The 26,349-nt window shown below is 39.1% G+C and overlaps 1 protein-coding gene across 3 annotated transcripts in view; it reads left to right on the top strand.

Moving 5' to 3' along the window:
* ATP13A4 (ATPase 13A4) overlaps nt 1-26,349 on the top strand; it is a 191,034-nt gene that overhangs the window by 28,006 nt on the left and 136,679 nt on the right. For 2 of the 3 annotated variants that reach the window (XM_073023753.1, XM_073023754.1), the window contains one exon: nt 5,762-6,439. In XM_073023753.1, the coding sequence (XP_072879854.1) occupies nt 6,380-6,439 (60 nt within the window). In that variant the 5' untranslated portion in view covers nt 5,762-6,379. Of the gene's footprint in view, nt 1-4,063; nt 6,440-26,349 lie in introns of those variants that run through there. The other variant, XM_008009553.3, reaches the window with a different exon arrangement.

The raw sequence follows: 26,349 nt of genomic DNA, 5'->3' as shown, positions 1-26,349 counted from the left end.
CTTGGTTAGTCTGCCCAGAGACAGTGCCCTGATTCTGTTCATTGGGCTCTTGCCTCATTCCTAAGCCTGAGGTCCCCTGTGGGTACTACTGTTCCCAAGTTCCTGCCTGGCAGCCTGCCTTGAGCCCCAGATTTTTCTAGGAGTAAAGAAGCCTTTCCCAGGCCAGGCTCCCACCCGGAATTGGAACACCGCCTCAGGCCCGAGATTTCTGATTGGAGCTTAGCCACTGGAGGACAGACTCCATGGAGCCAGCTTCCTGTCTGGATTTCCAAGTATCACCTGCCCCATTGCTGGACTCTAACTGCTTGTTGGGAACATTTCTGCTTCTGTCTTACGGCCTTTGTCTCCTTCCCTCTTGGCCAACTGTTCCCCTGAGCTGTGAGCAAAAATTGCTATGAGCTTCAATTGCCTGGTAGATTAAATTTCCTTTGCAAGTACCTGCAATATAATACCATCATCTCCCCAAGCACAGATTTTCACCCCGGTGGGTGGGCCCAGTGCTATGTCCTAAGCCCTCTAGATCGTACCTAAGTAATGGGATATGCTCTACAATTCAGTGATATGGCCATGGCTTTACACAATTGGTGGGTTCTGGAAAAGTTCTATTTAAATCTATACTTAGCAGAAAAGGTCCTCTTAAATATTCTAGAGATTCTGTTTCAAAGTATCCTATTCTAATCCCTTTACAAAAAGTGAGTAGCAGCCGGGCATGGTGGCTGACACCTGTCATCCCAGCACTTTGGGAGACAGAGGTGGGTGGATGGCTTTTGCTCGGGGTTCAAGACCTACCTGGGCAACATGTTTTTTGTCTTTACAAAAAACAAAAACAAAAGTTAGTTTGGCATGGTGGCTCCTGTCTATAGTCCCAACTACTTGAGAGGCTGAGCTGGCAGGATCCCTTGGGCCTACGAGGTTGAGGCTGTAGTGAGCCATGATTGCACCTCTGCTCTCCAGCCTGGGTGACAGAGTGAGACCCTGTCTTAAAAAAAAAAAAAAGTGAGTAGTAATATGATGTTGTGTGAAGTATATCATACATAAGACTTGAGAATTTTAGCTTTCACATATTGTGATCTTGGACAAATCATTACACAGTCATCTGGTAACTTTTTTCTCACTTGAGAAACAATGAGGGTAACTTAGTAATTTCTAAGGCCCAGTCTAATTCTAATAGTCTCTGATTGTTAATAATCGTACCCTAACTTGCATTGTTTTGTATATTCAAATTTTGGGGTTAAAAGTTCTCAAAATTAAGTATACTGACGTGAAGCTTCTGCCTGGGGACTGTCTCTTTCGGATTTTGTTTGTGTAGGTTGTCCTTAATGACCTGGAATTGTTACAACAGCTGTCAACTGAGGTAAGCTTCACAGAAGGGGAGCTGCCTTACCTCCAGAGAGGAGCTTTTAATTTCTTATTTTTGGAAATAACCGAAAGCCAAGAGGGCTCTTCTGAAAGTGAAACAACAGGCCGCCCCAAGGCACTGGGAGGAGAACAGACCCGGCGCTGAGCGGGGATATTTGAGAGCAAGTCCTCTGAGAAGCAGAGACGGCGTCAGCCTCTGCTCTTTTCTTCTGTAATTAATGGGGAGTCCCTGGATCTTTGTATTAGACCCTTTAATTTAAGGGTTGCTAAATGTTTTACAAACATTAATTAATTCAGTTAGACTTTGCACCACCACCTTGAGGCAGGTAATTCCTCTTTGGGATATCGCATCTTTGCTTGCTACCACAGACTATTTTAGAGCAGATTAGAATAATTATTAATAACCGTAAAGCCTTGAGTTCAGATCAAGTTCTATAACAAAAGGTTTCAAGTACTTTACAAATACTAGATTTGTGTAATGAGGACTGAGGGGGAAGATTGAGCCAGTTTATTGCCAATGATGACAAAGCAGAGATACGGCACTTGTTTCAGGTTCCTCTCCATGCTAAAGACACATGACCTTGAACAGCTCTTTGTGACCTCTTTATGACTCAGTTCCTACAGCTTTCAAACAGGGGCAATGATGTTACTCACCTCCCCACATCACAGAGATGTTGCAAAAAATAATATTTGTAATATGCTGTGAGTTCTCAGATGAAAGACAGAAGTTAACATATAATGAAACATTATTACCATTTATCATCCCACAATCTAAATGGGCCAGACAAGTAAGCATCAGCATCCCCACGGTCCTGGCAGAGAAACCGGTCCTGCCATTATTTCCATTGAACATCTATTCTAGATGCTCACAGAGGTTGAGAACTGCTCAGAGCAACAGGCATGCTCCTAAGATAATCAAAAGCAAACCAAGACGCTGCATCAGCAGAGGTAGTTAAGTATTGATCCTTTTTATTTTCCATTCCCATTCTTACTTGGGAGAGAGTATTTGAGAAAAAATCAGTTCAGGGAGAGAATCAGAGAACGAACGAACGATATTCCTCTCAATTCTAAGGTATCACTGTATGTGTATAATTTATAGTCCCCAGAATGGGCTGTGTGAGAGCCCTCGTCTGTGCCATTGTTCTCTGTCTCCTTTGTTAATAATGCTGTATTTATCTAGGCCAGCATAAAACTCCTATCTTTGTGAGGGTTTCCTGGCCTAACTCTCTACTTGAACTTCCTCTGTCACTCTTGTGTAATTAGCATATTATATGGAATTTATATTTTGGTGTTGGTCTTGTTTCTTAATGGACTTAACTTTTTGGGGGCATAATTTATTAAATCTCTATTCTTCATCTGTTACAGATCTGGGTATAACTGAAGTTAATTAAACTCGTGTTAAATGAATTAGTGAATGGAATCCTTCAGGAAAATGTCAAGATTAGAATGTAGACCACACCAAATCCTCATCGGCCATTCTTACTAAGCCACATCACAACCTGTGAGGCACACAGAGTATAGAACAGAAATATCGAACAGGCACAATTAAGGAAAGAGAGACTGAATTCAAGAATACCTTTTCAAACAATGTTCCAAAGAGAAATAGAAGACTAACGTAGAAGGTTCAAGAAAACTGTCTCCATAAATACAGTATTGCGTAGAAGGACCGAGTTGCTTTGGCACCTGATTCCCATAATATGAGCGCACAGGCTGATCAGGAACCATAGGGATATTTATGGAGTTCAGTTTGCCTTCCATGTTATTGTCACTCTCTGCACTAAGCTCAGACTCAGCCTGGCATTCAGGACCTCCGTGCACGGCGTTGGTCCGTGTGTCCCTGCCCATGTCACTCCCCTCTTCTTCCTTCGTGTACCCCGTGCTGCAGTGGGGCAGATGGACCTGCTCTCAGCATGACCATGTGCTTCTCCCTCTGATGACTCCCTTGCTTCAAATGCTCTTTCCTGCAGCCTCACTCTTTGTTCGAGCCTCAGCATCTCCACCTGTTGAAGCCTTTTTTGACGCTTTCCAAGGCCTTTCTCAAAATGCTTCCTTCACAAAGAGGCTTTTCTGGTCATATACACGCAAGCCTCTTTGCAGAGCACTTTGGATGTGCCAAATAAATGTGGAGAAGAGGTATTAGTCCAGTAACTAGGATCGTGGATTGGGAGAGCTGCATTGCCTAGGTCTGAATACTCATTCTGTCACTTGCTAACGGTTTGAATGTAGGCGAATTACTTAATACCTGCACCTGTATTTCCTTGTCTGTCAAATAAGAATGATCTGAAGAGTATCAGCCACAGAGGCTTTTGTGAGGATTGCGTGCAACAGTGAGTGTAAACTGTTTCCAATTGTGCCTCATATCTGGAAGTGTTCGGTAAACGTTCTCCTTGCTTTCCCACACACCCTACCCCTGTTTCTGGATATGCTTATGTTTGTAGACCAAAAGCACTAAATGAGGGTCAGTGCTGTCCATAAGTAGTGTTGCCATAGATCAAATCTAGATGTTTTACCAATAGAACTCCCAAGGAGCCTGAGGAAACTCTCTCACTACTGGAGTCCTCAGCTCTACTGAACCAGGTTGTGGAAAATAATTTTCCACGGACACCTGATGTTTATAAAAGCTTTTAATGTTCATAGGGACTTATATATTTTCCTTTTCAAATTTGGCTTAAATATTGTAACAGCATGACCTGATTTATTTGATGGGGTAAGTTTGTGTACAGTTTCTCCTCTAGCTCTTAATCAGTTACACACTCATCTCAGTCTCACAATGGTGCATGAGTTACCAAGGGTATTCAGGAGCCCAGTCAAAAGAAAACAGTGCAAATATTGCCAGTGATAAACAGGAGAATGAATTGCTTCTCTCTCACCTGCCCAGGAGCACTGATACAGTTTCGCCACGTCACATACTAACACTCCTCGACCTCCATCAGTTGAGATGAAATTTGGAATATGCGTGTTTTATGTTTTTTTCTGTACTGAACATATAATTACTGCCTAGTAAGGCTGTTAAATGTTCAGTTAGGTTTTTTGAGTTATAATTTTTTATTGAGGTATAATTTTAAAATTTATTATATCTTTTCATTGAGATATAATTCACACTTCATAAAATTCACTCTTTTAAAGTATACATTTCAGTGAGGTTTAGTATATTCACAAATTTGTGAAGCCATCAGTAGTTCTAGAACATTTTTATTGCCCCCCCTGAAAAGAAACCCTGCACTCCTTATATTTTGACCTTGTGATAAAATGTTAATTTTATTTTCATTTATTTGGTTAAATTGTGCTAGCAAATTTTTCAAGCCGAGAAAACTATATATATGTATACACACACACACACATACATACATACATATATATTTTGTAATTACTATTACAGTGGGTTTACTTAGCTTACTTTTTATGTTTATCTTATACTTTACTATTTGCTCAAGGTTTTAACATACAACATACTCACACATACATACACACACGCGCACACATTGATCTCGGTCACATTAGGGCTGTTTGGGTCAGGTTGGAGATATCATTGCCATTGTAGCTTGAGGGAGAGACAGTGGACATGGTGAAGGTAAAAATAACTATCTTTTGTTGAATACCTATTATTCCTCAGGCACTCTTTCTTAAAAATCTGTTTGAGGACATATGCTCGATTATCATCATCTTTATGTTACCTGTGAGCAAATAGAGGCTAATGGAGTTTGTATAACTCATTATATCCCAAGGTAGCACAATGACCACGTAGTACAGTCCAAATTTGAACTCAGGCCTCCGACTTTAGTGTATATGACCTTAACCACTGTGTACTGCCACCTACTGTTCAGTTGCACATTTAATTTAACAATCCTAACAGCACTTGACATACCATGTACTTTCACAAAGATCTTACTTCATTCTCTCAGCAGTCCCTTTGGGTGGGACCAGAGAAGAAGAGCCAGTTCCTATAGTTAAATGGTCACATAGCAAGGCCAGTGCAGACAAGCAGCTGGAATACAGGTATTTTGCCGGAGCTAGGGTAGCAGTGTGTTTCTCTACACCACACTGGGACTTCTAACAGTTATCTTAGGCTTCTGTTCCAGCTCTTATAATAATAATCCACTTTCTATCATATTTGTTTGGAAGTTTGAATCCCTACATCAACACGAGGATAGAAAATATGACTTAACTTTTTTAGGTAGTCCCTGTGCTCAGGCAATGTTTATTGAATAAATGTGTAGACAAATTAAAAAAGAGTCTGACCATGTAGTCATTTGAATATTTTAGTTCTAGACGTCCTTAAGTGTTGGAATATCAGTATTTTAGTGATGTTTGATGTTACCTTTGTTCTTTTTCTACATGTGTTTCAAAAAAGTAAACTTAATTTCACATACACTTTAAATTGAATGTTTTTTGCATATACCAGGAAATGTGATTACAAATACCTTTTGAAGAGGATGAGCGATAATCTGTACCTTTTGTAAGCAAACTGAATGAGAGTACTATTAGAAACCTATGGATTGGAGCCTTCATTCATCAAAGAAAATCTGCAGCTCTGTGCCCTTCCTCTCAACCCAATTCCTCAGGTCCTCTGAATACAGCAGTGACCTGGGAGTTCTTGCACCCGCTCCTCGCTCCTGAGAAGGGTCCTGCCAACTCTGTATTGTCCTGTTGGATTTGCAGTCAGAAGTCTGAGGCTGGCCGGCACTGGGCAGGCAATGAGTTCTTTGCCTGTAAGTTGGGCACAAAAAGATCAGCATGGGAGCAGCCTCCTTTGAGACAGCTGCTCTGAGAGGACGCAATAAGCAGAGAGCAGCCAGAAATTCCTCCTAGCAGAGGGTGACTTGTGGGAGGAGTTCGGTTTGCCAAGTATTGTCGTTTGTTGAGAGAAGGTGTGTGCTCAAGGAGGAGTTTTAACCTGGAGGATCATTAACTCTTTTAGTCAGCTGAGGAGGTGCGGTGGCTCAGTGGCTGGGCGAGTTGGAGTTCGTCCTGGAAGCATCTGCCCGGCACGGTCAGGAAGGAGGTGTGGAATCACTTTTTCATGGGACACTTTGAGAAGGGCCAGCACGCTCTGCTCAATGAAGGAGAAGAGAATGAGATGGTAAGATTCTAGCCACATTCCCTTCTTCCCATCCCACTCCTCAGCCTGCGAGACACACACACACACACACACACACACAGACACACACACACCACACACACAGACTTCTCTGCAATTTCACTCTGGTATTACATGAGACAAGGTCATGTTTAAGAAATCTCTCTATCCTGTAAATATAACCTCTGACAGCAGAAATTTGCTAGAATGAAAATATTGTATTTGTCTTATCAATAATGTTTTCTTTTTAAAGAAAACAGAGAGGAGAGAAGCACCGTGCCACTTTATGATTCTTGTTTGAGCCTCAGTGGTATAGCCAGTTCTGTTCAAAACACCTAACAATTTTAGGAAATCCCTAATGTGCGAAGCAGTGTATCCCCTGATAGGAAGAAGCAGAAGTGCCGCTAGGTCTTCAACCTTCTCTTCTCACCTGCCTTGTTCACTGAGTCTGTTGGACAGGGAAGACATGCAATATTAACAATTATCAGCCTATACACATTTCTATTTTCTTCTAGAATTTTACTTTTGTGGCTTCCTCATTATAGAGATTGGTTACAGAAAACTTTCGGTAGTTTGTTATCTCCTTTGTTTTAGATGCACTCCTATCTCGAGAACTATAGGAAAATCCAAGATGACTCATGCTCAGGATGAATTTAAAACTGTATTTCTCAATTACAATGTAATCAAGAGAGAGTCAGAAATGTGTACTTCTGTTTAATAAGGTCTTTCTGCTAATTGTGCAAGCATAGTCTTTTATGCCAGTAATGATGTAATTAAAATGTTAAAATGTGATGCTCTCATTCAATAATAACATTTCGTCTTCCTGGAATTAATATGTAAATAACAAACCTGAAAGATATTTACTTAAAATGTTTTTCTTGGTTAATTGCTTTAGCACTGACTATTAAATTCTTTGTTCCTAAACTGGTCTTTCAAGTCTAATCTGCTTACCTGTTCCTATAGCAACAACATTTTTTGGACTTTCAAGAGTAGATCCCTTCTGCTATCAAAGCTGAAAGAATTATAAAGAAGTAAAAGGCACATTAATTCAAGTGCCTTTCTTAACCATATCCTTTACTTCATTCAGATTTGACTGCCCAATGAATTGCGTTTAGCCCCTCCACAAATGTCACCAGAAATGACTTGCTAGCCCACACTGGATATCGTCTTTGTTTCTTTAAAGAGTTTTCTTTAGGAAGTGAATATTTCATTACTATCGATATTAAGTTGAAAAGTTTATCTTCATCTCGAATACTCTTCACCAGAAGGCAGAGGCTCCTTCCTCTGAAACTTTTTTTTTCTCTCTCTCTCATTTAGAAATACACTCACTCTTTTTCAGTACACCCCTTTCTGCTCTTGGACAATTTGTCTTTCAAGTGTCAATAAGAATCATTTATTTTCCAGAAGACATTCACGGTTATAGGGAAACTGTTACCTCTTCCCTAGCGTACATATTCCACCAAAGCAATTCATTAACAGTCCATCTTCATAATGGCACCATCAGATGCATGAGGAAGTCCACCTAGTTTTGTATGCAGCTGGAAGCCCAGTTAGGAGAGGGCTTTTAATATGGAAAGGGACACTGTGTTTTCTGGTGGGCAGTCCTTTGGCCAGTAGCCTCAGCAGAGGTGCAGCAATCAGTATGCACTCCTGAGCTCTCCATCCTCTTGTGCCTACAGAAACCTGGCCACCTGCCTGTTGCTGGGTCTGACATTCTGTTCCTTTTTAACTCACTCCTCCATCCCTTGCCCAGAGCAGTAAACTTTAAAAATTATCAAACTATATATATACATATGTTCTACATATTTTGTAGTGATTTTTAGTATACACCGCATTTTCTTGGCCACTAGCTAATTTAGTTTTCATCACAACCCTATGAGGTAGATGCTGTGATTCTTACTTTAAAGATGAGGAAATTGATGCACACAGAATTTTCCGAAGGTTGCATCAACCAGTAAGTCCAGGCGCTGAGGCACCACACAGTGGTGTTTAAGTTGATAGTCTTTTGTCTCTGGACCTGAGCATGGCCCACTGATACCTCTTCCAGTTCTTCCAGAGAACATTACACCCATAAGAGAACACATTTCCTTCCTTCATAAAACAAAGCTAAGGAGAACATCAACATCCAGTCTTCTTATATTCCTCAGGATCTGTTCTGTTATAGATAATTTGAGTTTCTATTTTCTTCCTGATAATTTGAGTATCTTAAATAAGCCTGTTTCCTCTGACTTCCAGGTCTAGAAATGTGTCACACCAAAGTGTTTAGGCTTGTGCTTTATAATATACTTTACTTGAAACTTTGCAAATGTAATTTCTCTTGTGGTAGAAATTACTTCAAATTTCAAGAGAAAACAACATTCTAGGGTTTAGACCTCGTGTCAAATAAAGAAGAAGAATATTCTGAGGGCTAAAGATGCCTGGGATTATCTTCCATTTTAGAGTTAAAAAACCAAAAACAGTCTGGGCACGGTGGCTAATGCCTGTAATCCCAGCACTTTGGGAGACCAAGGCAGGTGGATCACGAGGTCAAGAGATCGAGATCATCCTGGCCGACATGGTGAAACCTCATCTCTACTAAAAATACAAAAATTAGCTGGGCAGGCTGGTGTGCACCTGTAGTCCCAGCTACTTGGGAGGCTAAGGCAGGAGAATGGCACAAAGCCGGGAGGCAGAGGTTGCAGTGAGCCGAGATTGTGCCACTGCACTCCAGCCTGGCGACAGAGACGCTGTCTCAAAAATAAGTAGATACAAATAAAATAATAATAATAATAATAAACAAAAGCAAACAGGAGCTAAAAAGCAACCCTAGGTGACCTGAAAGTAATATCTTTTTTTTTTTTTTTTTTAATTTTTTTTTTTTTTTTTTTGAGACGGAGTCTCGCTCTGTCGCCCAGGCTGGAGTGCAGTGGCGCAATCCTGGCTCACTGCAAGCTCCGCCTCCCGGGTTCACGCCATTCTCCTACCTCAGCCTCCCGAGTAGCTGGGACTACAGGCGCCCGCCACTGCGCCCGGCTAATTTTTTTCTATTTTTTAGTAGAGACGGGGTTTCACCATGGTCTCGATCTCCTGACCTTGTGATCCGCCCGCCTCGGCCTCCCAAAGTGCTGGGATTACAGGCGTGAGCCACCGCGCCCGGCCGAAAGTAATATCTTTAAGTGCAAAATGAGACAGGAGTAAAAGGAAGAAAGAGGCTTTTGGAGGGAGAAGGAAGGAAAGGTGAGAAAGTGCCCTTCAGGGAATGTTCACCTAAATGACTGCCTCAGAAAGACATTGAGGAGGAAACTCCTGGAGAGCACTGGGACAGGACAGGAGGCCTGGCTCTCACCAGCCTTGGGCTAGCTGCTTACCTGCTCTAGCCTCGGTTTTTATACCTGTAAAATAGGACTGGTCCTTCTTACCCCTACCAGACTCACAGAGCTCTCATGAAGATCAGTGGGGATAATCCATATGAACATGTTTTGAGAAGATACAGTTCTGGCGAAGTGTGAGCTGCTATTATGTAAATAAAGGTAGGAAGAGCCAGGGCCTTAGCAGTTAACCTATTGAATAAATACGACCCCATAAAAATGAGGTCATCTCTTGCCATTCAGTTATACCAAAAGGAATATGTACTTTTTTTTTTCTTTTTCTTTTTTTTAGACAGAGTCTTGCCCTGTTGCCAGGCTGGAGTGCAGTGGCGTGATCTCAGCTCACTGCAACCTCTGCCTCCCGGGTTCAAGTGATTCTCCTACCTCAGTCTCCCAAGTAGCTGGGGCTGCCAGTGCATGCCACCACGCCCAGCTAATTTTTGTATTTTTAGTAGAGACAGGGATTCACCATGTTGGTGAGGATGGTCTCGATCTCTTGACCTTGTGATCCACCTGCCTCAGCCTCCCAAAGTACTGGGATTATCGGCATGAGCCACTGCACCTGGCCAAGAATGTGTACTTTTATTCATAGGCTGTAGAGACTACTTATAAATGGAGAGGAACTGGGTTATTTTCTACTTACCTTGTGCATACTTTGGGAAAACACCAACCTTTCAGCTTCCTTGTTTGTGAAGTGTGAGTATGAGAATGCCTGGGAGCACAAATCTCTTTGAGTCGTGACGTTTTGTATTTCTATTTTGAAGGAATTTACAACCATTTTCTTATACCATGACTGAGCAAAGGTATCATATGGCTTAATTGATTCTAACATTGCTCTTTAGTTACACCTTAACACAATCAATCTTTTGGGGAAGTGTTTTGTTCCAGTGAGACTTAAAAATTAATGTCCCCTGATATTTTTCCCTAGGCCTTAACAAATAAGACCAAAAAAAAAAAAAAAACCTCTTTGAATTCTTTTCTGATTATAAAGGTAACATATGTTTATTGTAAAATATTGCAATGACAAATAAGGATCTAAATAATGAAGTAAATATGCTTCATGAGTTTACCACCAGACATGTCAATAAGAAATGCAGGCTGGGCACCGTGGCTCACGCCTGTAATCCCAGCACTTTGGGAGGCTGAGGTGTGCAGATTGCTTGAGCCCAGGAGTTTCAGACCAGCCTGGGCAACATAGTGAAACCCTGTCTACAAAAATACAAAAAAAGTGTCTGGGCGTGGTGATATGCACCTGTAGTCCCAGCTACTTGAGAGGCTCAGCAGGGAGGCTTGCTTTGGTCCAGGAGGTTGAGGCTGCAGTGAGCTGAGATCGTATCACTGCAGTCAAGCTGGGGGGATAGAGTGAGACTCTGTCTCAAAACAAACAAACAAACAAAATCCTAAAATTCACTTTCTATTTTGCTCTATCTTCATACTTATCTATGCTTTTGAGATTATTTGCATCTAATTTATCTGTGTCATTGAAATACGAGGTAGTGGTGTTACACAGCATGGTGCAACTGTATTTCTTTCCATTTCTTCCCAACTCCTAACTCAGTGACATCACATTAGTAACTTGAAATAAATAATGTTGGTGACATTTATGCCACAGAAATCTGTAAATACTACAACGGGACTTCCACCCTGGCCCACCGGAAGGCCAGTTGTTAAATATTTACCAGGACATCACTGAACATATTATTGCCTCATAATCTCCCTTTGTCCCCCTACATGTTAAAAAACAATATGAATATTGTTTTTGGATATCATCCATTTGTTTGCATCATGGCAAAACAAAATTATTGTATTGATTTAAAATTTATATTCCTAAAAAATACATACACATACTCATAAATATGTATTTTTTAATGTTAGTTTTTTTCGGAGAAAGGGTCTCTGTCTGGGTTGGAGTGCAATGGTGTAATCGTAGCTCACCACAGCCTCAATCTCCCAGGCACAGGTGATCCTCCCACATCAGCCTCCTGAGAAGCTGGGACCACGGGCGCATGCCACAATGCCTGGTTAATTTTCTAGTATTTTATGTAGAGATGGGGTTTCACCATGTTGCCCAGGCTGGTCTCAAACTCCTGGACCCAAGAGATCCACCTGCCTTGTCCTCCCAGAGTGCTGGAATTATAAGAGTGAGCCTCCACACCTGGTCAATATGTATTTTTTTTTTTTTTTTTTTAACAAAAATGGAATCATTCTATCTCTACTTTAAAAAGAAGAACTAGCCTTTCCATTATACCTACAAATGCCTTATGGATATATATATATATATTTGATAATTAGAGTGTCACATAACTATGTCAATGTTCAAGTTGTGTTTGGATGAATTGTACTGTATCAGCAGGTTTCCCATGTTGCACGTGTATTATGTCTAATTTTTTTTTTTTTTTTTTTTTTTTTTGGCTGTGATGAGCAACTTTGTACTTAGGTTTTTATTTATTTTTCAGATTATTTCCTTAAGATAAAGGCCTAGAATTATTATTACTGCCTTAAAGGGGGCATGCATTTTAAATTTGGATTAACACATCATGCCAAATTACCCTTCAGAAGTTGTAGTTGGACCAATTTATAATCAGACCAGCAATCTTTTTTGAGAATACTTGCTTTCTCCTCCATTCATGCCAACATTGAAAATTATCAGTCTTTTTAACTTTGGCTCATTCAGTGTACAAAATTGACATTCTGTGGTTGTATTATTTTTACATTTCCTTGATTTGAAGCTGAACACATCTTTATATGTTTATTGGCATTTATATGTTTTCAACTAGAATCTCTTGATTTTGTAACTGGTATTATACCAACCAGTAGTGGGTCACTAAAAACTAGTAGTGGAAAAGCACGATAAACTCTTTTTGGACTTTGTGTCATTTTGGAGAACCTAGCAACGGACACGTAACGTGGCAGCGGGTGGTGTGTGGTCGCTGCCACATTGGGAGTCCTGTCATGCCTCCAGCAGGAGCTAGGAACATTTTTTTCCTCCAATTATTTGGCTCACTTTGATAGCTGATGTTCGTCTTTTCTTCTCTAACACCCGGGAGCAAAAGCACCTCCCCCACCTCAATAGCCACTTGTTTATTATGCTCCATGAGCACCTCTGAGGCAGTTGCCCATGTTAACTAGTGACCCCACAGATCTCATAGTGGGGGAATTGTGTTCAGGCTGAGACATTTTGTCATTAGAAATGTTCAGGAAGCTGGGCCACTGGCCAAGTCTAATGTCTTTATTCTTGATTCATTGCTGCAGAACTCCCATGAAGTCAACTCATCTTCGATATAAATTTTAGAGGAGTGAAATTTAATTGCTTCTTGAAGACAGTGACCCTGCTCATTTCACATTTTCTTGGCTTCTCCTTTCCCCTTCCCATTACACTCAGAATTTAACACAGTGCCTGGCACAAAAACTCAGGGCATGATAGCATAATTGCAAGCTCCATTAACTGCAATTTTGCATTCTGAGAACAGGGAGGCAGCAGGGCTCAAAAGTAGGATCGGTTTCAGTAATTTAAAAATAAACCTAGAAAATGGTATGTTATTTATTTGGAGTGGTCAATGGTCAATAGTCTCAGGATTTTATCAGTCAGTTCCTCTCTCCCCCAAGAATAAAAAAAGCTTATTATTCCGAGTTAATTAGCCATACTATACTATTTTTCTGTGAGATACTTTATCTTTTCATTCATTCATGTATAAACTCAACAAATATTTAAGAAACCTCTACTTTTTGCCAGGAGTCGTCTGTGCTAACTAAGGAGGAATTTGAAAGAATAGCAAATAGCTTCTGTTTTCAAGGAGCTCACAATCGAGTGGCAGTGCTGAGTACATAATTTGCAGGACCCAGTGCAAAGTGAAAATGAGGTGTCCCTTGTTCAACAATTATTAAGAATTTCGGGATGGTGATAGCAGAGCATTAAGCCAAGGGTAGCGACCTTCTGAGTGTAGGGCCCTGTGTGACCGCACAGGTTGTGTGCCCATGAGGTTGTCCCTGCAAGTTGGGGACCCAGGGGTACAAATATAATGAAAGTGTGATATAACAGGTATCATTTTGAGAGCTATGCATACAGAGCTGTGGGAACACAGAAGAAGGAAAAATTCAGTCAAAGAAAACTTCAAGGGGAAAGATGACATTTCATTTCCCTGGAGGTGGGAGTAAGATTTTGAAGAACTTCGTAAGACATTCTAATGAATATCCTTTCCAATGATTCTCAAATATTGATCTGTAGAAACACACAAAATAGATTCCTAGGTCCCATTCTAGACCTACTAAATTTGAATCTTTGATGGTGGAGCTGGACTTGGTCAGAATGATTGTGATGCCAGCCTGGCTGACACAAGGTGGAAGCCACTGGAAGTTTTGAAGCAGGGAGTAATATGGTAGGATACTTTAAAGGATGTTACATCATGGAGTAAGCAAAGTTGGTTGAAAGAGAGATCAGTGAGGAGGTATTTGAAATAGTCCAGGTGAGAGGAATAGGACTAAACTATATAGCCTTGTCAGAGAGGATGCTGAGTAAAAAGTAGATTTAATAGATATTTAGATGGTAGAATGAAGAAGACTTCATCATCCAAAGACTGGGAGGTAAGAAAGAAGAGGTAACAGGATGAGTAGTTATTAAGGATATCTCTAAGGTTCTTAGCTTGTCCAATGAGGAAAGATGATAATGCCATTTAATCCCCAAAAGAAAAGTAGGAACAAGTTGAGAGTAGGGATGGCAATAGTAAGAGCAAATACTTAAATGGTGATTGATCTGAGCCAAGTTCTGGACTAAGAACTTTACACATAGTAATGTATTTAATCCTCTCAGCAACCCACTAAGGAATTATCATCTCTCTTTTATGAATACGAAAATTTAGGCATAGGGAGATTAAGTGACATTACCAGGTTCATTTGGCAAAGTAAATGGCAGGCTATGGCTTAAGTCCTTGCCTTAAATAATGGTTTGTTGCCTATTGTTTTTGTGAAATTTTAGATGTGCTACTTTAGTTGTTGATGGTAGAAAAAACATCAGGGTGTAATAGAAAGAAACACAACATTACCAGCATGACCAGCATGTTGTGGTGGTTAGACCAGCATGTTGTGTTGGTTATAACATGATTTATTCTTACAACCCTAGAGCACTTCACCTCTCTTTAACATTGCCCTAGACCACTTCACCTCTCTTTAACATTGGCCTATTTACAAGGTGGAGATAATGTTACTCAAACACCAGGGTTTCAGTCTAGGTCCTGCTGCTGGCTGCATAGAAAGCCAATCACTGAGACAGCAAGTATTGCCAGGGAAGATGGCTTTTATTTGGGTGCTACAGCTGAGGAGATGGCACTTCAGTCTCAAATCCATCTCCTGACTGACAACAATTGGGGTTTATGTAGCAGGAAAGGAATGTAACTATATTGGGTAAACAGGAATTAGGGAGGAGTAAGGAAATCATGAGGGATGAGGGACCTGTTTTCTCACTGTCTGAATGTGATGATCTGGTGAGTTTCAGTTCCTTGATACTATTCAGGAGTCCTGAGGGTGAGTTTCCTGAGGGAGGGCCAAATGTAAATTTTAATCTTCAAGACCTGGGTCAATTTTAGTATTTTTATTTTAAAAGACTGTAAAGATCACTTCTATGGGACAATTGGGCCAGTTTCAATAATAATTCCATAGTGGATTGAACCAGGGCTCAATACAGATGATTTCTTGGGGTCCTTTCCAAAACACACACACACACAGACACACACAATTTAAACCTTTTTAAAACAGATAAAACCACTGTGAAACATCTTAAGAAATTTAAGTAATACTCAATTTGTTTTCAAAGTGCTGTGAGTTTTTTGGTCAATGAAAGAAAAAAAAACCTATCTGGAAACATTATATCAATGGGAACTGGAAATTTATGGCAGTTGTGTCAATTACTCATAAATAAAGAAATAAGGAGTAAATCTGTTGGCCAATGATTAACCAATGCTGAACCGTATAGGGTCTTCAGGCCCATGGAAGACAGAGCACAGGAACTTGAGTTGGCACTTTGGTGAGGGAATTGGTCATTTGCTGATGGATCCAGAAGAGATTCATTTTGGGTGCCCATTTCAAGGCTGTGTAAAGACTAGACAGATTAGGTTGACTCAACTAATTGGCCCATAGCTACTTCTGAGTGCGCTTCATATAAATCTTGGTAAGCTGCCTGAAACCAGAGGCTGGGTAGAGTTAAAAGGCAGCTCAGAACACCATCTCCTCAACTTTTCCCTCAGCCTAAGGCTATTCTTATGGACAATGAGTACAGCTGTACCTGAAATGACCCCTCAGAGAAAGAATAGAGAGGAGGCCCAAATGTCCTGAATGCTTTCCAGAGAAATATAATGTTCCCAGGCCAGGACACTCTGATTTCAGTGGGTACGCACGCAGAGCCCTGGCTGAAACTGTAATCACTTCAGCATTTCCAGAATCTGTTGCCTTCTTTGGGGAACTGTGGCTGAAGGATTTTGAAACTCTGGTACTCTAGTTTCAGAATCAGTACTTAGAAGATAATATTGTGAAAAATGATTAATGTTTTGAAGCCAGTTCTAAGACAATACTATCCAAGAATTAAGTTTGGGTAGATGGAAAGATCTGAGACTGTATCTTATTTCATGTTTATATTTAACATGTTACATTGACTTTATTTGATATATTTCTGATAAGATGAATTAAAATGTGTGCATGTATTACAAGAGTTTCTCTCTTCTCTCCTGACTCAAGTGGGTTGTTAACCTCAATCTTACAGAAGGAGGCACTGAGAAACCATATAATTTACCCAAATCTGGCGTCTAAGCAGCAGCAAAAACAGAACTTAAGCGTAGGCAGATTGACTTCAAACCTTCTGCTCATAACTCAGTGTTCTTTATGCTTTTGATGTAGCCTGTGATTACTAGTACAAGTGCTAGTACTGCTACATAAGCCCCACACAGTACTCATTAGTTTAGCAGTTATTTTATACTTTGGGCTTATTTTGAACTTGTGAGAAACAAAACCTCCAGGTCTGTTTTTGTACAAGTCTTAAATCTCTGATCTTTTGGGCATAGACGTGATTAGGATCACAGGTGTTGAAATCAAAACATCTGGATACACCTTCAGTTTTTAGTCATCTATGCATGCCTGTATTGCAGAAGTGGTCTCTCTTTGTGCTCCTGTTCCTCTCCCAGTGGTATCCTCCTGGGCGTATGACTCTGCTAGGCTTGTAGTAGAGGTAGATAGGGTTATCTGTTGCACTTGTCCAGACTTAGTCTTAGCCAATCCCTTTGTATCTTAGCTTCGGGGAGTAGTGCTTTCTCAATATTCGTATTCTCCCTCTCTGTGGCAGCCAAATCTGTCTTATACTTGTAGTTTTCTTAGGTAAGACTTTCTTCTCCTCCACTAGCTATTAATTGCATTTGATTTTAATGTAGAATCCTGGTTTCAGAATAGTCAATGGTAAAAGTTTTTGCCTTTAACCTTCATCCAGCCTCAGTTGATTTTTGCTTGTGTCCTGGCAGATGGTTTCTTACATAGAAGTAATTGGCCTTTGCCAATTACTATCTCATTCCAGAAGTTTAAATAGTAGGAGAGAAGAGTCCAGAGAAGTAAGAGGGAATTTGAGCCTGTCTCCTGGAACCATTAGTCGCCTCTTTCAGACCTATGTTGCCAAAGGGAGCTCTCTCTGTTGTCCTCCTCTGCCCCCAGTCTGTCTGATGAGCACCAACTGATGCTTGGGAAGAAGAATTTCTGAGTGGACGCCAACCTCTTTCTGAGTCTCAGACTTTTAGATATTCAAGCTAAACTGATGCTGCAGTCCAAACTTGGCGTTTATAAATTTGTTAAAATTTTAGCTAATTTCTTCTTATCACTTGTATGGCCAACATCACTTTCTCTCATGAGCTGCAAAAGGTAAAAACATTGTTTTAACCTGTTTCTTTTTGGAAGAACTTGTTCTTTGCAATTTGGTTTACTTGATTGCCTTGAAACCTTAGCTCTCTGATGGGTTCAAGAAAATTTATGACTTTGTGGGTTATCTCAATTTTTTCCTGGTTGTTAGGGTGAGTGTGATGTTCTTTGTAGCATTCTACATTCAGAAGCAAAAATCCTCAAGAAAGACCTTTTAAAATCAGATAAACTATGTGTTAATGATTGTCCTAACCAGTTGGTTAAGAGTATATGATGCTGGTTTGGCAAGATTTGTTTAGTGTTGCTTACTTACTCTTAGTGATTTCTGCATTCTTTTCCATGTGCCCGTTTGCCAGTGGGGTTGTTTGTTTCTTGTAAAAGTTCAAGTTCCTTATAGTTTCTGGATATTAGACCTTTGTCAGATAGATTGCAGAAATTTTCACTCAGTCTGTAAATTGTGTTCACTCTGATGATAGTTTCTTTTGTTGTGCAGAAGCTCTTTAGCTTAATTAGTTCCCATTTATGAATTTTTGCTTTTGTTGCAATTGCTTTTGAAGTTTTTGTCATGAAATCTTTGCCTGTACCTATATTTTGAATGGTATTGCCTAGATTTTCTTCTAGGATTTTTATAGTTTTGGGTTTTACATTTAAGTCTTTAATCCACACTGAGTTAATTTTTGTATAAGGTGTAAGGACAGGGTCCAGTTTCAATTTTCTGCATATGGCTAGCCAGTTTCCCCAGCACCATTTATTAAGTAGGGAATCCCTTCCCCAGTGCTTGTTTTTGTCAGGTTTGTCAAAGATCAGGTGGACATAGATGTGTGGTGTACTTCCTGAGATCTCTATTCTGTTTCATTGGTCTATGTGTCTATTTTTGTACCAGTACCATGCTGTTTTGGTTACTGTAGACTTGTGGTGTAGTTTGAAGTCAGGTAACCTGATGCCTCCAGCTTTGTTCTTTTTGCTTAGGATTGTCTTGGCTATGTGGACTCTTTTTTTTTTTTGGTACCATATGAATATTAAAGTAGTTTTTTCTAATTCTATGAAGAATGTCAATGGCAATTTAATGGGAATAGCATTGAATCTATAAATTACTTTGGGCAGTATGGGCATTTTCACGATATTGATTCTTCCTATCCACGAGCATGGAATGTTTTTCCATTTGCTTGTGTCTTCTCTTATTTCCTTGAACAGAGTTTTGTAATTCTCCTTGAAGAGATTCTTCACTTCCCTTGTTAGCTGTATTCTTAAATATTTTATTCTCTTAGTAGCAGTTGTGAATGGGAGTTTGTGATTTGGCTTTCTGCTTGTCTATTGTTGGTGTATAGGAATGCTTTTGATTTTTGCACATTGATTTTGCATCCTGAGACTTTGCTGAAGTTGCTTATTAGGTTGAGAAGCTTTTGGGCTGAGATGATGGGGTTTTCTAGATATAGGATCATGCCATCTGCAAGCAGACACAGTTTGACTTCCTTTTTTCCTATTTGAATACCCTTTATTTCTTTCTCTTGCCTGATTGCCATGGACAGAACTTCCAAGCTGGGTTTTGTTGTTATACTTCACAGGGAGCCCTCTGATAACTCTAGGATTACACATCCCTAGGTACCACTTCAGTGGAAAAAAGAACTTGCCTTTCTTTCAGTAGTCTTAGCCAAATACTCTTTCTTCTCACTGGCTCGGACTGGATCATTTTTGCTTTTTAAATTTATTTGTGTGGCCATCAGAATACCAAACTTGTCATCACAAGCTCTCTCCTGGAGTTGGGGTCAGAGTCAACTCTGCATGAAGCACCACAGCTACAAATAGCAAAGGGTGTGGTTTGCCAGAAGAATATTGGGGTATTGGATACTGTTACTTGGAGTGAGAAAAATGGGGTGGGGTGGGCCAAACAAATAAACAAACAAACAAACAGATTTTCCAATCTGATGATCAATATATAATCAGTGAACTAACGGAAAAAAACAGTGTTTAAAGTTTTCAGGTCCCTGAAGGTGATTTTTTTTTGTCAGAGATAATATCTCTGTGAAATGGTCTGTGAGTGGGTTAATAATCTGTAAGAAATAATCACAGATAAATGGTCTGCGAGCAGGTTAATAATCTGTGAGAAATAATCACACATAAGTAATCTGTGAGCAGATAATATTTTGTAAAATAATCTGTGAGCAGGTAGGAAAAGGCTTTTCAAAAAACATATTATTTATTTTTCTGATTTTAAAAGTGAAACATGTTCGATGAATAAAATGTATAAAACATAGAAAATTGTAATGTAAAAGAAGAACCACAATGATGCCATCACCCGCGGCAAATACCATTAGTATTTTGCTTGATATATTTACCTTCCAGTCTTATTTTGTTCGTGTTCCACCTTTTTTTTCAATTAAATTTAACATCATACTGCATGATTCTGTGTTGTTTCTCTTCATATATAATTACGTATGTTTCCCTCATGTTATTAAAATCTTAATAAACATTCTTTTAATGGCTATATAATAGTATTTAATAATTGCCCTACTGGTATACATTGATTGCCTTCTATTTGGCATTACTAGTAATATTGCAGTGAACATTTCTGTGTATAAATCTTGTCTTGTGTTTTGTATAAGCTAGAAGGTTTTTTGTTGTTGTTGTTGTTTTTGTGTTTTGTTTGTTTGTTTTTGGCAGACAGCCTTAGTGACCTAAAATCCTACCCTTTGGAGGTCTACACATTTGTGAGGCCAGTTCGGCTTTCAATACTCCTCTCAGGAGTAGAGATCTAAGGTGGAGCTCATCTCTTCATTAGTGGCTCAGTTGTCATGAGGAATGTGGTTTTGATGCGTAGAATTGCCACATTTGCCGTTCACCATCACAGAGAAGTATGAGGAAGAACTATGTGACAGACAAGTCATGAAGCTTCTCTTTGTCCAAGGAATCTCCAAGAAAGGCAGTATATTATTTAAAGGATCAATTCTGACCAAGTGGAACATGTTACAGGGTGAATAGGCTCCAGCAACAAACTGCAGGGCTTCATATTTCATTTCAGAAATTTCCCATGTACCTTCACCCTGCTGTTCCTACCCTATGAGGAATAAATAAAAGTGAAAATTCCTATTACCTTGGTGTCAGATTCTATCTTCTGTGGCCACAATTGTAGTACTTGTTCTTTAATAAAGGCTTGATTGTGGAGGCTTTCAACCTTATGGGGAGATAAATCCAATTATCTTCCTTCTGAACTTTTATACAAGGTCTCAGTGCAGGAAAAAAATTAATTTTGAGCTTTAACAACATTGAAATATTGCCCACAGAGTGTCCATGTGTAAAGTAAGTGGCCAACTGAAAATAGCAAAAAAATAGCAAATATGCCTAATAATAATAGTTGACATTTATTGCCTAATTACTAAGTCCTATACCCATGGCTAAGCGTTTTCGTGTGATACTTTATTTTCAATTCACAGTAACCCCATTAAATAGGGACTATCACTACAGGTGCAAAGACTAAATGTTTCTGTTGTGTTCCATGTGAGCAGGTATATGCAAACCCATCTCCAAAGGCTCAGGGTGCTGAGAGGCTGAAGAAAGAAGCTGACAAACCCAGTTTCTCAGAAAGAAATGTTTAATAGGGACTTAGGCACAGAAGCGATGTCTTAGGCAGCTGTGAGACGGTGGATTCTTGAGCCCTCCAGAAAGTACTCTTTATCCAGCCAGCTTTTAGGGTAGAGCATGTATCTTGTCTCAGACCCTTTTGTGAAACTCATGGCCACTGGGGAAGTTAGATAAGCATCTTTTTGAGAAATTGTCCATGCCACAGGCATAGTTTCTTGACCTTGCTGCAGGAACGCATTGGTAGATAGGAGTCAAACTGGCCACTGTGGTGGTTTCGCTTCAAGATGGTGTTACTCTTGCCATGAACAGGTTGTGTTCCTGCATGTCGTTTCTTGATGGCAGGGGTCTGCAAACTGTGGTTCATGGGGAAATAGGGCCCACTGACTTTTTGTAAAATTTTGTTGAAAACTAGTCACCTATGGCTGGGCATGATGGCTCACGGCTGTAATCCCAGCACTTTGGGAGGCGGATCACCTGAGGCTGGGAGTTCCAGACTAGCCTGACCAACATGGAGAAACCCTGTCTCTACTAAAAATACAAAATTAGCTGGGCGTGGTGGTGCACGCCTGTAATCACAGCTACTCGGGAGGCTGAGGCAGGAGAATCACTTGAACCTGGCAGGCGGAGGAGGCGGTGCTCCAGCCTGGGGCACAAGACCGAAACTCCATCTCAAAAAAAAAAAAAAAAAAAAAGAAAAGAAAGAAAAAGAAAAGGAAAGAAAGAAAAACAGCCACGTACATTTGTTTGCATATTGCTTCTGCCTGCTTTTGCAGCAGATCAGAGTAGTTGTGAGAGACAATACGGCCCGCAAAGCTTAAAATATTTTCTATCTGGCACATTACAGAAAATGTTGATTCCTGCTCCATTTCCTTCTTGGTCTCATATTGTTAATATTGTTATTATTATTATTAACCTTTCCTTTATTGCCCCTAGTAAAATGTTACTTATTAGAATTGTCCAAGAGCTTTCATCCACAAGTGCTGAAAGGGCCTGGGCTGAGTGGCATTTAAGGATTTGCACAGGCTGTCAGTGAAGTCAATAGATATTTACAAGCTGCTATGGCCCTGTTTAAAGCCTAGGTTTTTTTTTTTTTTTAATGTGTGGATTCTTCCATTAACAAGTAATTTTGTGTGATGAGCTTTCCCTTGCCTGCCCTCTGTTTTTTCCATCTCCAAATAGATGTAGAGCTGTAGGATCTGTGTGATTTGGTTACTCACCTGTCTTCATTTTGAGGTCATGTGGACCCTTACCTAACCAGTATAAACATTTTTGTCCAGACCTGTAAGAAGTTTCACTTGCTGGAAATAGTGCAGCCATTTATAACCAAGAGCCAATGGATCCTTAGGCTTTCAAAAGTGTTGAATTTCAGATATAAAAAATCACTTGGAGATACCTACTCCAGCTTATTTATTTCTTAAAAAAGATATTTGGAGATCCACATGCAGTTGTAAGAAATAATACAGGGAGATTCAGAGTACCCTTTACCCAGTTTCCCCCCTTGGCAATGTCTTGCAAAACTACATACAATGTCACAATCAGGACAGTGACATTGATACAGTCAAGACACAGAATGTTTCCGTCATCATGAGGAAACTTCATTTTTTTTTTTTATAGCTACATCTCTTTCCTTCCCACCTGTATCTCCTCCTTAAGTCCCAATAACCATCTACTTTCTATTTCTATAATTTTGTTGTTTCAAGAATGTTGCATAAATGTAATTGTACAGTACATAACCTTTAATGTTGGCTTTTTTTTTTTTTTGCCCAGCATAATCCTTTGGAAATGGATCTGGGTTGTTTTGTGTATGGATAGTTTGTTCCTTTTCATTCCTGAGTAGTATTCCATGGTGCTGTGGTTGATTTAACCATTCACTCATTGCAGGACATCTTCTCGGCCGTTTCCAGGTGCGGTTTACAGATGTTTTCTCTCACTCAGCTGTGTTTCTTTTCCTCTTCTCAGTAGGCTCTTTCACAAAGCAAAGTTTTAATTTTGACAAAGTCCAATTTGTCAATTTTTCCTTTTATGGATAACACTTTTCCTGTCTTTTGCCCCTAAGATGTTTTCAAGCCTAGGAACTCTTTGCCTAGCCATACATCCTGAGATTTTCTCCAACATTTTTTCTTAAAGTTTTATGTTTTATATTTAAATGTGTGATCCGTTATGAGTTCATATTTCTGTAAGATATAAGACTTGGGTTGAGGGTATTTTTGCCTATGGATATCCAATTGCTTGATCACCATTTGTTGAAAAGTCTATTTTTTCTTGCTTTTGCATATGTGTCAAAAATCAGTTGGGTGTATCTGCGTATGTCTGTTTCTCAGTTTTCTCTTCTACTCCATTAGTCTATGTGCCAATGCCATATAGTCTGGATTATGGTACAGTTATATGGTAAGTATTGAAATCGGGTGGACTGATTGTTTTCACTTCGTTACTTTTCAAAATTGTCTGAGCTATTATAGTTTACTGACTTTTTAATATAAATTTTAGGATTATCCTGTTTATATACAGAAAAATCTTACTGGGATTTTGATAGGTATTGCACTGAATCTGGATATCAATTTGACAAAAATTAAAATCTTTACTATGTTGAGCTTTCCAAACCATAAACGTGGTATCTCTCTCTGTTTGTTTAGATCTTCCTTCATTTTTTTCATAAGCTTTTTATAGTTTTTGGCATATAAGTTCTGTAGATGTTTGGTTAAATTTACATGTATTTCATTTCTTTTGAGTGATTGTAGTCATATTTTAAATTTCAGTACCCATGTGTTTACTACCAGGATATAGAAATACGATTAATTTTTGTATGTCCATGTCGTATCCTGTGACTGCTAAAATCACTCATTAATTCTAGGAGATTGGTTTTGGTAGATTTTGGGGTATTTTCTACAGAGAAATGATATTATATGTAAACAGAGTAAGTTCTATTTCTGTATGCCTTTTATTTCCTTTTCTTGTCTAGCCTTAAATTCTAGAACAATGTTGAGTAAGAGTGGTGAGAGTGGACATTCTTGTCTTGTTCCTGATATTATGGGGAATAAATTCAGTTTTACACCATTACATATATTACTGTAAGTTTTTTAAAATGCTCCTTATTAAGTTGACAAAATTCTCTTGTTTATATTTTTAAGAGTTTAAAAATCATGAATGGGTATGAATTTTTGTCAAATGTTTTTTCTACTTTGGTATGATCATGTGATTTTTTCTTCTTTAGTCTGTTAACATGGTGGTCTGCTAAATCAGTGATGATTAATTTTTCTGTGTGTGTGGTTGAAGCAGCTTTGCATCCCTGAATTAAACCCCACTTAGTAATGGCATATAAGTGTTTTCACATGTTGCTGAATTATATTTGCTAAGTATTTTGTTAAGGAAATTTTGCTTCTATATTCCTGACGGATGTTGGTCTATACTTTTTGGTTTTTTTTACTGTCTTTGTCTTATTTTGTTATCAGAATAATGCTAGCTTCATAAACTGAATTGGAAAATAGTCCACCCTCTTCTACTTTCGGGGGGAGATTGCATAGTAATAATAATTTTTTTTCTTTCAATACTTGGTAGACTTGTTTTCAGTGGAACTGTCTAGGCCCAGAGATTTCTTCTTTGAAAATTTAGGAAGTACAAATTCAGTTTTCTTAATAGTAATAGGATTAATCAGATTATCTATTTCCCGTTGAGTGGGAGTTGTAATAGTTTGTGTTTTTGAAGCAATTGGTGTATTTTATCTCAGTTGTCAAATTTATATGTGCAGAGTTGTTCATGATCTTTGCTTATTCTTTTCTTTTTTTAAAATTTTATAATATTGGTGATTTGTCTCTTCTCTGTTTTTTTTCTCAGTCTTGCCAGTAGTTTGTTAATATTACTGATCTTTTTAAAGATCAGTTTGATTTTCTATTCACAATTGCATTGATTTCTGTTTTTATCTTTATTATTTTCTTTGTTCTGCTCACTTTGGGCTATTCTGCTCTTCTTCTAGGTTCTTGAGAGGGGAACTTAGATTATTGTATTGGAAACTTCATTTTTTCTAATATATGCAGTTAGTGCTATAAATTTCAGTTTCAGCACTGCTTTGGGTGTATTATACAAATTTTGATATACTGTGCCTTTGTTTTCATTCAGTTTAATGTATTTTATTTTATTTTTTTTCTTGAGACCTCCTGTTTGACCCATGAATTATTCAAAAGTGTGTTGTTTAGTTTCCAGTGGTTTAGAGAGTTTCTTGTTAAATTTCTGTTGTTGATTTCCAGTTTTGTTTTGGTTGGAGAAGATGTTATATGACCTTAATTAATTCTTTTAAATTAGTTGAGGTCTGCTTTGCGGCCCAGGATATGGTTCGTCTTAATGTATGTTCCATGAGAACTTGAAAAGACTGTATGTTCCGTTATTGTTGGCTAGATTGTTCAATATCAATTAAGTTCTGTTGGTTGATGATGTTCTTTACATCTTGTATATCCTTGTTAATTTTCTGCTTAGTCATTCTATGAATTATTGAGAGAGGGATATTGAAGTCTTTGGCTTTCAGCTGGGTGTGGTGGCTCATGCCTGTAATTCCAGCACTTTGGGAGGCTGAGGCAGGTGGATCACTTGTGGTCAGGAGTTTGAAATCATCCTGGCTAACATGGGGAAACGCCATCTCTACTAAAAATACAAAAATTGGCCAGGCATAGTGGCAGGCACCTGTAGTCCCAGCTATTCAGGAGGCTGAGGCAGGGCAATCGCTTGAACCTGGGAGGCAGAGGTTGCAGTGAGCTGAGATTGCGCCATTGCACTCCAGCCCGGGCGTGAGACAGAGTGAGACTGTGTCTCAAAATAATAATAATAATAAATGGAGTTGCCAAATTCTCTTTTCAGTTCTAGCAGTTTTTGGTGTGTATATATATATATATATATACACACACACACACACACACACACACAGATATACATATCTATGTATTCATAGATAGATATATACATATGTGTATGTACATCTATATATTATGTATATCTACATCTATATATAAACATATTTGCTCACGGACTTGTTTGGTGCATACACACTTAGGATTTCCATATTTTCTTGTTGGATTAAAACTTTAATTGTTATGTAATGCCCACTCTGTTTCTGGT

Source organism: Chlorocebus sabaeus, chromosome 15 (genome assembly GCF_047675955.1).
Source record: "Chlorocebus sabaeus isolate Y175 chromosome 15, mChlSab1.0.hap1, whole genome shotgun sequence".
NCBI lineage: Eukaryota > Metazoa > Chordata > Mammalia > Primates > Cercopithecidae > Chlorocebus > Chlorocebus sabaeus.
The sequence above is the reverse complement of the archived record's forward strand: the minus strand, read 5'-3'. Positions and strand labels throughout refer to the sequence as shown.